The sequence below is a fragment of the Neofelis nebulosa genome, chromosome 2, assembly GCF_028018385.1.
Source record: "Neofelis nebulosa isolate mNeoNeb1 chromosome 2, mNeoNeb1.pri, whole genome shotgun sequence".
Taxonomy (NCBI): domain Eukaryota; kingdom Metazoa; phylum Chordata; class Mammalia; order Carnivora; family Felidae; genus Neofelis; species Neofelis nebulosa.
Genome location: NC_080783.1, coordinates 135,918,669 through 135,931,209, shown reverse-complemented (window position 1 = coordinate 135,931,209; position 12,541 = coordinate 135,918,669). Strand labels below are relative to the sequence as shown.

Below are 12,541 nucleotides of genomic sequence, written 5' to 3'. Positions count from 1 at the left end.
CACCCTAGAGCAACAGATTTTTTTTTCTATGAGTATGCTTTGGCATAATATTTTCGTTATGGGAAATAGAACCATTAGCTTTTTGAAGAGTAGTTATAAAGGTCTATATATGAATGAAAAAGTATATATTAAGTATTGAGGGATGAATTATATTTGGTATAATACTTGATGTAAAATTATACAGTAGTAAATGAATTGAAGCATATTTTCCTATAGCACATTAAGATTTGATTGGACTCAGTAATAGTCTGTTTTTAAATTATTAGAAAGTGTTTTCAAGTTTAATCTATGGTATATACCTAAAAAATAAATGATTTGCCTTCAATTGTCCAGTGAATAATAAAGAAGTAGAATAAGTATTTCTAATGTAGACATATGCTTTTTACATATTAAGTATTTCTTTTCAGATAGAGCAAATGCTATTTTAAAATGTTCTATTTTTAGTAACATGGTTTAAGCTTGTTTCAAGAACAGTGTTTTGCTGTACAGTAAATTTTACTTATTAAAGATCTAAATGTTGAATAACTTATTGTTTTGTTAGTCTTTTTAAGAAATAATGTATGTTAAACTTACCTCTTGATACTTTTTAATAGTTTAATAATCAAATGTCAATTATTACATGTTAACATTTAGAAGTGGGTTCTGGTTCTGATCCCACATCTGACCTCCAACTAAGATTCTGTGCACAATTCCTGTGGAAGAATGAAGAATATACTCTCATACCAGCAAGCAATTCTCTGATACCTGGAGGTCAGAGGTCAGTGGCTTGGGACTGGAAGTTCCAATCCTCTGATCACAGGACAGATTGGCTCTCCTGGCAGCCAGCCCCCATCCACAGGTGGGGTCCAAAAGTATGTTAACATTAACAAGAGACACCTTTGTTGCTGGCACTTGGGAAGTTCCAGGGCTTTTCTAGAAACAGGGATGAAGGCCAAATATGTATTTCTTATTATAAATCACAATGTCACAATATTATATCTAGGTTCTTGAACGGTTAGAATATCAGTATCCTACCAATCTAGTTTTTATTTATTGAAAGTTTAAAAAATATATTTACTTTAAAATATTAAGATCTCTACTTTCTTCCACATCAGGTTTGAGCTTAATGTGTAGTTTTAGGTAACAAAACCCTCAGGATAATTAATAAGTAAGTATGTCAGGATTTGTAGAGTTACGATCCAAAGGAAATTTTTGTCTCAAGTAGTAATAATTTTAATTACCAGCAGAGGGCTCTGTGTGTACATGTATTCCTAGTTGTAAACAATGCTACTTGAACAATTCTTTCAGCCTAATGCAATTTTTTTCTAACAAATTGTTAATTAATATATGGACTCTCTTAACCAGAGATGAATGTGCTTAAAATCAACTTGTTTCTGTTCTTCATTTATGTTGTACCAAAATACTAAGAATCATGAAAAACAAGTATGATTTATGAATCAGCTATTTTAACCCCTGGCGATTTGAAAAAGTGAAGATTATTTCAATTCCCTATTATTCACTACTAAACAATGAATCTACATTCATCCCGATTTTCTAATTGGTATTTAGTTTTTTATATATATATTGAAGAATATAGTTTTAAGAAATATTTGTATTTTTCACTGATCAGAAGATACTGTTTTGATTTTAATTATGCTTTGTTTCCAGGTGTATTTTTACACATTCTGGCGGATACACTTGGGAGTATTGGTGTAATTGCCTCTGCCATCATGATGCAAAATTTTGGTCTGATGATAGCAGATCCTATCTGTTCAATCCTGATAGCCATGCTTATAGTTGTAAGGTAAGTGTTATACATTACTTTCAGATATTAAAATGAGAGGTGATTAGTGTGCTACTTAAATTACAGATCTAAAAGACAAATTGTTATTATATTGGTTTCTCTTTGGCTGTTAACAAACTCCGATGTAGATTATTTCTCTTCTCATCTTCCTATTTTTTTCTGTTTGCCATTTATGTCTTGCCTAGGTTTTGACATTTCTTTTGGGTATTTAGCAATTAATCTTTTTGGCTTGTAATTCAACTTAGTAGTAATTTTTTTAAATCCAATATTCTATCTGTAGAGTAGAACATTGAAAATATAAAATGTTTTAGCTATACTTAGAATCTGATTCTATATCTTATGTTATCAGATGCAAAAGGATGTTAAAGTCTCTTCACAGCTATTTAATTCATAAAGTCATCTTATCATTGCCAAAGTCTTATAAAAATGCTTATTGAGGTATACATATATCTGTCTCCCTATTAAACTTATAAAATTCTTTAGGAAGGATCTGTCTCTTAGTTGTTTATTGCCTACCATTTTTCTAATGTATATGTAAAAGTGTATGTGTGTGTGTGTGTGTGTGTGTGTGTGTGTGAATTCTCAGTAAATATTTGCTAAATTAGATTGTGTAATATCTCAGATTTATCTCACTCTGAAATACATTTTATTATTTGTTTAATTTTTATCAGAATAATGGAATAATATGTGCCTTTATTTCAGTCTTGAATTGTTTAATATATTTAGTAATTATATATACATATACCTTGATTTGACTATTTTTGTTTTATTTATCCGTAATAATTTTACTGCTGGTAAAACTTGGTTTCTAATGATCACTAGAGGACAGACTATGATTTTTATAGCTTGCGGTTGAATAGAATATACCTAATTATGATGGAATTATAATATTGTAAATTAGTCATAAATATTAATTTTGAAGTTCTTGCCTTAAAAAAAGGATATAGATTTTAAATATGCAGCTTATTTTTTACATTTCTTCAAATTATTTGTACCAGGAAGCAACTCTGTTATGTAAAAGTCTTTTATAAAGTTCAGAAGTTTTTTCATCTTTGGAAATCTTAACTATACTTCCTTGAAAGTTCAGCTGATATGTCACATAATTCTATGAAACTTAACTACTGATAGATTTGGTAACTTATATCTGTATCTCTCTATTTGTATGTTCATTTTGTTTTGTATTATAAGTTTTAGTGGCTTTTAATACTTCCTAGAGTAGGATCTTAATAATTGCTTCTTTTTGGCTACATTATTACTATCCTAATTCTCCTATCAATTATTACTTCGAAGAGGTTGGCTTCTCTGTCTCCCTCTATACTCTTCTCCATCCTGTGGCCACAGTGATCTTTCTTTCTTTCTTTCTTTCTTTCTTTCTTTCTTTCTTTCTTTCTATCTTTCTTTCTTTCTTTCTTTCTTATTTATTTATTTTGAGAGAGAGAGAGAGAGAGTAGGAGAGGGGCAGAGAGAGAGAGAATCCCAAGCACATTCCATACTCAGCATGGAGCCCAACTCTTGGGGCTCAGTCTCATAAAGTGTGAGATAATGACCTGAGCTGAAATGAAGAGTCAGAAGCTTAACCGACTGAGCCACCTAGGTGCTCCCACAATGATCTTTCTTAAATGAAGATTCTGGTGCATGGAAATATTATCTTGCTTTAAATTCTTCAGTGGTGCTTTCTTGCCCTCAGGATAAAGTCCAAACTCCTCAGTGGGGCATCTTGATAGCCTGTTTACTTCTCAGTCTTTCTCTAACCCTTTCTCAATTTATATTCTGCTCTCCAGCCACAGCAAGTTACTTTCAGTTTCCTGAAAATATGTTATGAGCTGTCTGGATTCTGTGCTTTGACTATATTTTCTTTCTCCAAAATACTCTTATGCTGAGTACCTGTCTCCCTCTCCCCCGCAAGTACATCCATCACAACTGCTCATCCTTCAGATCAGATTTCAGTTTTAAACTGCACTTCCTTCAGGAAGGATTTCGGGATTGTCCACCTCCCAGGCTGAGTTAAATATGCCTACCTGTACCACCTTTGACTGTTCCTTTCACTGCATTGACTCAACAAGTTGAAATAGCCTGTTTATTCTTTCTTAAGCTCTGTGAGGGCAAATTGTTTTGTCATTGTTGTAAAGTCAGTACCAGACTCTGCCAGGTTTTTAAAAGTTTGTCTATTTTGGATTTGAATCAAAATAAATTCATGTTTCTTCAACCTTGGAGAATTACTTTCTCTGTTCCCAAATAGGGAATTCTTACTTAGTTCTATTCCCATTCCGTTAGCCAACAGATATGAATAAACAAATACATACACACAACTTTTTTTTACTGAAATATAACACATTAAAAACAACTGCACAAATCAGGGGCACCTGGGTGGCTCAGTCAGTTAGGCATCTGACTTTGGCTCAGGTCATGCATAATCTCATGGTTCATGGGTTCGAGCCCCCACATTGTGCTCACTCCTGTCAGCCTATCAGTGCAGAGGCCACTTCAGAGCCTCTGTCCCCTTCTCTCTGCTCCACCCCCACTTGTGCTGTCCCACAAAGTAAATATATGCTAAAACCAAAACAAAGCAAAATTGCACAAATCCTTTTCAACAAATATTTATTAAATAGGCCCTCTCATCAGAGTGGTAATAAGATACTGTTTCACAGTACCTTACATTATAGTTGGAGAGAGAGAGAGACAACAAACAAATTAATAAATAAACTACACAAACATCAAGTAGTTATTTGTAGTGTGCAGAGAGTTAAGATAAGATGATAGTGATTGGCTTGCTACTTTAGATTGAGTGATAAAGGAAGTCTTCTGAAGAGGTAGCATTTAAACTGAGATCTGAATGTCACAAGAAAGCCTGTCAGAGGAAGAGCATTCTGTAAGGAACAGCTAGTATAAAAGCCCTGTAGTGAAAACAATGTTAGCCAATATGACTTGAAGCATAGGGAGTAAGAGGAAAGTGGTTTGAGATAAAGTTGGGAGAGATAGGCCTAGGAAAATGAGCCAGGATAGGAGTTTGGGTTTTATTTTAACTGCAGTGAGAGACCATAGGGAAGTGACATTATTATTTGATTTGTATTTTAAAAAACTACTTTGGCTGATGTGTAGGTAATGGGTTATCAGGGGGCAAGAGTACAAAAAGGCAGGCCAACTAGAAAGCTATTAGTGTCAATAAAATGAGGGACCATGGTGGCTTGGTCTGAGGTACTCATCTAGGAGTTGGAGAGATACAGATAAAATTAGAAAATGCTTTGGGCTTAGAGCTAATAGGATTTGCTTATGGATATGAATGTTTAGGGCATGGTTAAGTGAGGGAGGAATCAAGGATAATTCTTAGAGTTTCTACATTAGCAACTTAGTGAATGAAGGTGTCCTTATGAAAGAGGAAGGACTAAGGGAAGAGTAATGTTTGTTTGGGTTTTTTTGAAGAGCACTGCAGACCAAAAGTTCTGTTTGGCTTGTGACTGAGTTGAGATCTCTCATTAGACCATTGTACAGAGATCTCAAATAGGCAATGGATGTACAAATAAGGAATTCTCGGGAGATCTGAGCTAAATACAAAGAATTGAAAACAGTACACATATAGAGTTAAAGTCATGGAGTGGCGTTTATCTGGCAGGAATCACAATTCCCGCCCCTGCCATTTTTCTGGAAAACATCCTTCTTTTCTGCAGAACCCACTTTAGCTTCAGGGTCCCTTTCAATATAGTGTTTCAAGCAGCCACAACCAATCAGCTACAGTTGGCTTTCAATATAAAGTCTATATATATATATCATTCTTGTCTAAGTTCTACTGATATGTTTATAAAACTTTTTCTCACTAGTTTAAAATATATAGCCTCAAATTCATATAATTTGATTCTTTCTCATTGTTAAACTTTAACATTTTTATTTGTTTCCTTTGTTCTGATGACACAAGTGATTTGATTGAAAAACTCAAGTACTACTGAAATGTGCAACCTATCTATTGAAATGTTCTCATAATCTCACCTCTTGGAGATAAAGCAGAAAACTTTAACATATCTTAACATCATTCAGTAAATGTTTTAGACAGTAAACACCATAGGCAAATGCCCAACCTTATGGAGCTTATGTTCTAATAGGGGTTCTAGTCAATAAAGCAGATGAACATACAAATAGATAATGTAATATCTTACCGGGGTGAGTTCTATGAACCAGGGGAAGGGGTTGCTATTTTAGAAGGGCTTGGAAAGTCCTGCATAAAGTGACATTTGAACAGAGACCTTACAAGCGAAGGAGAGGGTCAGGGTTCTGATCAGAGGAAGATTATTCTTGGTAGAGGGAACTTCAGGTAAACCAGTACAGTGGGAACCCGCCTGACGTGTGTAAGGAGCAGTGAGAAGGGCAGTGTCGCTAAAGTGCAATGTTCAGGGCAGAGCGGTAGAGTATCTAGAGTTTGGGGAGGAGGTGAGCATGGAAGATATAGCTTTGGGTGTCAGCTGCTTATGAATGGTACTTTAAACCATGAGATCAGATGAGTTTTCCCAGAGAATGAGAACTGGTAAAGAGAAGAGGAGGTCTGAGGACTGAACCCTGGAAGGTGGAGCACAGGAGGTAACTCCAGCTAAAGGAGTGGAAAGTGGAGTGGCCAGGGAGATGGGAGGAGAGATGCAAATGCACGTCGTCTTACGAGCCCTGTGAAGAAAGTGTTTCAAACAGGAAGGAGTGATCAGCCCTGTTATGTGCTTCTGTGACTGATGATTGGTAACTTAGACAAGACACTCAGAAGGGTAATGAGAAGGAAAGCCTGTTCAGAGGAGCTTCAAGAGAGACTGGGGAGGAAAGAAATGGAGGTAGCCACTGTAGTCAACTCCCTTTTAAGGCTTTTTGCTGTAAAGGGGAGCAGTGTGATTGCCTGGCAGCACCAAGGGCCCACTCTGAAGTTTGGGGTCCTGAATTTAAAGCAAAAACAACCAGCATAGTGTGTTTTTCTCTAGTCTTGCTCAGCTACTTGGTCAAAAGTGTGGGATAGACAGCCAGATTCATCTGGTTTGGGGTTTTGTCAGACGAGTACTGACAGAGTGAGAAAGAAGCATGGCAGATATTACAGAGGTGGGAAATGAAGATTTAAAGGTGGTAATAGATGCTGAAAAAGAGACGAAAAAGTGAGATTGTTAGCGGGTTGGAGCTCTGGTAGGAGGGTGAGTGCAGTGAGCAATGGAGGCTCGGGTTGTGAGAGGCTTGAACTTGGGATGTGCAGGTGTAGGGTGTGACTGTAGGTGTGGATCCAGGATAAACCCATCATATAGAGGCCAAGTGTGCTGGATGGCTTGCCCACCTGGGTATTTAAACTAAGAGTAATGAAAAAGGTAGAGGTGGAAAGAGAATAAGCCCATGATTACACTTTTTAGCGACCAAGGGACCTATCCAAGATCGTAGCACTGGTAGTCAAGATGGAGAGAAGGTGAATAATCTGATGGCCTGGGTCTTAAATGAACTATATTTTGGTGGCGGGGGGCGGGGCGGGGGGAGTAAGAGGAGCAAAGATCTAGAAGTGGAAGTGATAAACAAGGAGGATGTTTACCTCACCATAAACTCCCGTATCACACGGAGTGTGGGAGACAAAACAGCGCTGTAGGGGGAACAGTGCCCTCATAGGATAGCCAGTTTTCACGTAGAACAGGAACATGCTGTGGCTATTGAGAGAAGAGGCTGAAGAATTTAGTGAAAATTGTGAATTTAAAAGTATTTTTTTAATAACGGAAACAATTCTATTGACAAGAAATTTGGTATAGAAAAGGATAAGGGAAAAAAAGTACTCATAGTTCCAATAGCTGAGAGAACCATGTTAATATTTTTGTAGGTTTTCTTATGGATTTTTCTTTTATTCTGAACCCTTTTTTTGAAAACAGTATTTTTTGTTTGTATTACGTATACAAAATTGTATTGTTAAGAAAATTTGGGGGCGCCTGGGTGGCTCGGTGGGTTAAGCATCCGACTCTTGATATCCACTCAGGTCATGATCCCAGGGTCATGGGGTTGGGCTCTGTGCTGAGCAAAGAGCCTGCTTGGGATTCTCTCTCTCTCCCTGTCTCTCTGCTCCTCCCCTGCTCATGGTGTATCTGTCTTTCTTTCAAAATAAACATTAAAAAAATTTTTTTAAATTTTTTTCCAACAATACATAGTCATTATAGAAAGTTTGGAGAATGATGAAAAATATAAAGATGTAAAGAAAAATCAGTCAGGATCACAACACCTAGAGGTCACATTACCACTGTTAACAGCATTTCTTTACAGTCATTTTTAGACCTTTTTTTTACATTGAGTTTCTACTTTATATGCTGATTGTTAAGCTTGGTCACAGTATTATAGCATTCAAAGGTTCTAGATGAAAGATGTAATGATTTATTAGGTAGCAAGGCCTTAATTCAATGGTAATAAATAAAACAAGGTACAGGGCAACACATAGAATGATTCATTATTATGAAGAGTCTATATCTAAGGTGTATATTTCTTTTTACATGTATCAGGGGAAAATTAATTAATTAGAGTACACACACACACACACACGTGTGTGTGGGGAAGTGGTACAATTTTATTTTTTACTTGATTTTGGGGGGGTGGTGGTGCAATTTTAAAATTGTGCTTCTTTCCTAATGTCTCTAAGGCAAGCTAATATTTCTGACTTTACCTTAGAACCTAACTTTTTAAAATGCAGGGCAATTAAAAAAAAGTCGCTCCAAACGACAAAATAAAGACATTCCAGTTGTCTATTTTTATGTTAAGAAAGCAAACTTGGAGCACCTGGATGGCTCAGTTCAGCGTCCGACTCTCGATTTCTGTTCAGGTCATGATCTCATGGTTCATGAGTTCAAGCCCTGTGTTGGGCTCCATACTGATGGTGTGGAGCCTGCTTGGGCTCTCTCCCTCTGTCTCTGCCCCTCCCCATATCACTTACTCTCTCTCTCTCAAAATAAATAAATAAACTTAAAAAAAAAACAACTTAATTTACTTTTAAGTTCATATGATAATGAAATAGTTGTAAGTAGAACATTCTTGAGATGTTTTTCAAATTGGCTAAAAGTTTGCTTAGTTATCCAAAGCTGATTTTGGAAATATATGAAAATTCTTATAGACTCAACAAAATAGAGTATAGAGAAGTAATTTTCCTTACCCTTCATTCTTATATATATTTGCAATTCACCAAGAGCAAAAGAAATAATAGGGCTCCATATGTTTTCTGGAACTAAATATTCCTTGATTGAGAACATGTTGTGGAAATAGACATCTCTCTCTTATAAGCTGCCCGGTGTTCCGTTTTCACTTTCACAGTGACAGTGATTTCTTAGAAAAAGACAGTTTTTCTCTCAGCATTTTCTAACACAGGCAAAAGGTGTTATAAATTGCTCAGTGAAACTGAGTTGTGCTGTGATGAATTTTGTTTCCCAATGAAAAGTAGGAGATTGAGTATAATAGTGAGAGTGTAATTTTTTATCTTCTGAAATACATTTCTTATAACAGATTTCAGAGTCGTTTTTCTCCCTTTTTCTCAGTAGTTCAGTTGGAATGGAAAGTGGATTCATACTTAGCGTCAGAAATCTGACCACTTAGTTATAGCTTTGAATCATACTGTGATTTATGTAAAAGTGATGCCCTTTACGTAGATCTGTAGCTTGATTTTTAATTCACTTAAATAAAAGAGGTACTTATGCATGATGGGAAAATATACATAAACAGGATGCAGAAATAATCTTTGTTTCTGGTGTGGTATTTTTTGAAGCTGTGCTGGAATTTTTTTTTTTTTTTAATCCATTTTCTGCAGCTCAGAGTTACCACCTTGTAGTGCTTTGTACCTTTTTACCATGATCATATGTAAATATACAGAAAAACTTAAATAAAAGAAATTATCTTTTTGTTAGGTGTAAAAGTTTTTCAAGTAATATATTTGTTTCTTACAATTTGAAGAAAAAAGTCCCCCAAATTGTAGAGGCAAACTCGACTTTAGAAATGACAATTATGGCCATAAATAGTGATATAAAATGAAAAAGAGTATGCATTAATGAAAACAAAATTATAAACTTGAAATTCTAAATCATAGAAGATCATCATTATTAATACAGGATTTGGAGTAGATACTGATTTTGATAAATCTTGTGGATTCTGTGGTTAAATAGACAATTATTTGTGAACTATATTAAGTAAAAAGTAGCATTTTTTTTAACATATAAGAAGCTACCATATCTTCAAATACTCCTATATATGAAAAATCATGAAGATTTTTTTTCAAAAATGGTTTTGGGTGTTGCCTAATAATTTCCTTTGTGGCTGGGCTATCAAACAGTTATAATTTATGAACTGTACTTCTTGGGGGAAGTAAGTAGTTTCTTAAGATTTTAACTTGTTTGCGTATGTATCTGTATTGTAAAATTGAACAAATGGGAACATTATTATATAATAATTGTATTTTTTAATCATATATAAAACCATAGTGAGAGCATTTATAAATACTAATTAGTCTAACAGCCTTTTTCAACCAGCATTCTGGGAAAGAATGCCCTAAGGCATTCATTTGTTTGTAAGTATTAACTTGTCACCTATATATCTAGAAAAGTATTACTTATGTTACTATCCTTGGGGGAATTCAGAAATAGTCACTCAAATTATTTTGTGTGTTTTTGGTATTTCAGATTTGGAATTTTAGTTCAGAAAGGGTGGCAGACAGTCTTAGAAATATGAGAAAGAGCAGAGGACGTGTAGTAATGTATTAGTGATCATTAGCTAATAACTTTAGATAAGAGAGTATTTGAGACTTAAAAATTTGAGAGAAGGGATTATTTTTTTATGTAAAATCTATGATTTTATTTCTGTAAAGCTCATGAAAATAATGAAAAACTGTGGCAAATATAATTTAGTAAGGTCACAGATAAAAAATTGATGTCCAAAATTAATACCCTTTATACATAAGCAAAATCCAGTCTGTAGATAAAATGTGTAAAACTTGTGTGAGGAAAAGTTTACTTTTAAAAAACTCAAATGGGTTTGAACAGAGAGCCTCTTGTTTTTGAAGAATCACCATCATAAACAGGTCAACTCTTATGTTTATTTATATACTTGAAACTATTCTAATAAAAATACCAACAGATTTTTTTTCTGGAGGGTGGTAGTAAAAGTTGATCTTGAAGTTTACAAGGAAAAATAAACAGGAGGAATGGCCAAGAAAACCCTGGGGGAAAAAAAAAATGTAAAGCCTTTATAATTAAAATAGTGAGGTGCCTGAAGAAGCAAACTAATGGAGCAGATGAGAAAATCCAGAAATAGATTTATGTGCAAATATAAATTTAGTAAGGATAAAAGTGGCTTTCAAATCAGTGGGGGGAAGATGGGCTCTCTAATAAGTAGACAGTCCTTTGGAGAAAGATAAATTTGGAACTGTAGTTCATGCTATATATACTTGAATGAATTCCAAATTGATTAGAGCTCTCAAAACATGAAACCATGCTAATACTAGGAGAAAGTATGTCTGAATTATTTTATAGTGTGAGAATATTAGGGGAATAACTATGGCTCAAAACTAGAATCAGTAGGAAAAAAGATTGATGAATTAAGTTACACGAAAAAGAACTTCGACATGGAAAAGAAAGCATCAAAAGGAAGTCAAGCTCTTTTCTTCAGCAGGGCCATGGCAGGAGTGGCTGTGGTGCTAGTCTTTCTGAGCTGTCCAACTCCATTCTTGCTGACACAGCGACACCTGCACACACTGCTGCCATGACTGACCAGATGACACTTTGTGGCACCCTCAAAGGCCACAATAGCTGAGTGACCCAGTTCGCCACCACTCCCCAGTTCCTGGACATGATGCTACCTGCCTCTCGAGATAAGACCATCATCATGTGGAAGCTGACCAGGGATGAGACTAACTATGGCTGCCTCTCAAGATAAGACCATTATCGTGTGGAAGCTGACCAGGGATGAGGGCATTCCACAGCATGCTCTTCAGGGTCATTCCAACTTTGTTAGTGATGTGGTCATCTCCTCACGTGGCCAGTTTGCTCTCTCAGTTTGTTCTTTGTCTTTGGGATCTCACAACGTGTACCACCACACACAGATTTGTAGGCCATACCAAGGATGTGCTGAGTGTGGCCTTACCCTCTGACAACCAGCAAATTGTCTCTGGCTCCTGAGATAAAACCATCAAGCTGTGGAGTACACAGTGTGTATACAAATATACTGTCCAGGATGAAAGCCATTTGGAGTGGGTGTCTTATGTGTGCTTTTCACCCAGTAGCAGCAATCCCATCATTGTCACCTGTGGCTGGGACAAGTCGGTCAAGTGTGGGACCGGCATACTGCAAGCTGAGGACCAATCCTATCAGCCACACTGGCTCCCCGAACACTGTGTCACTCCAGGTGGATCCCTCTGTGCTACTGGGGGCAAGGATGGCCAAGTCATGCTGTGGGACCTCAATGAAGACAAGCCCCTTTATATACGAGGTGCTGGGGACATCCTCATGCGCCATGCTTCAGTCCTAGCTGATACTGACTCTGTGCTGCCGTGGGCTCCCACATCAAGATCTGGCACTTGGAAGACAAGATCATTGTAGATGAACTGAAGCAGAACGTTATCAGTTCCAGCAGCAAGGCAGAGCCACCCCAGTGTGCCTCTCTGGGCTGGTCTGCTGATGGCCAGACTCTGTTTGCCGGCTGTGTGGACAGCCTGGTGTCACAGGGTGGCAGGTGATCATTGGCATCCTCTGGAGACATATGGCAGAGCTTTAGAAATAAAACACTGGTTTTCTGACTTAAAAA

General features: G+C 36.4%; 1 protein-coding gene across 3 annotated transcripts in view; it reads left to right on the top strand.

Moving 5' to 3' along the window:
* The window catches only part of SLC30A7 (solute carrier family 30 member 7), an 86,638-nt gene that overhangs the window by 35,081 nt on the left and 39,016 nt on the right, over nt 1-12,541 (top strand). For all 3 annotated transcript variants that reach the window (XM_058716389.1, XM_058716391.1, XM_058716392.1), the window contains exon 8: nt 1,648-1,783. In XM_058716389.1, coding sequence (XP_058572372.1) covers nt 1,648-1,783 — 136 coding nt within the window. The remainder of the gene's footprint in view (nt 1-1,647; nt 1,784-12,541) is intronic.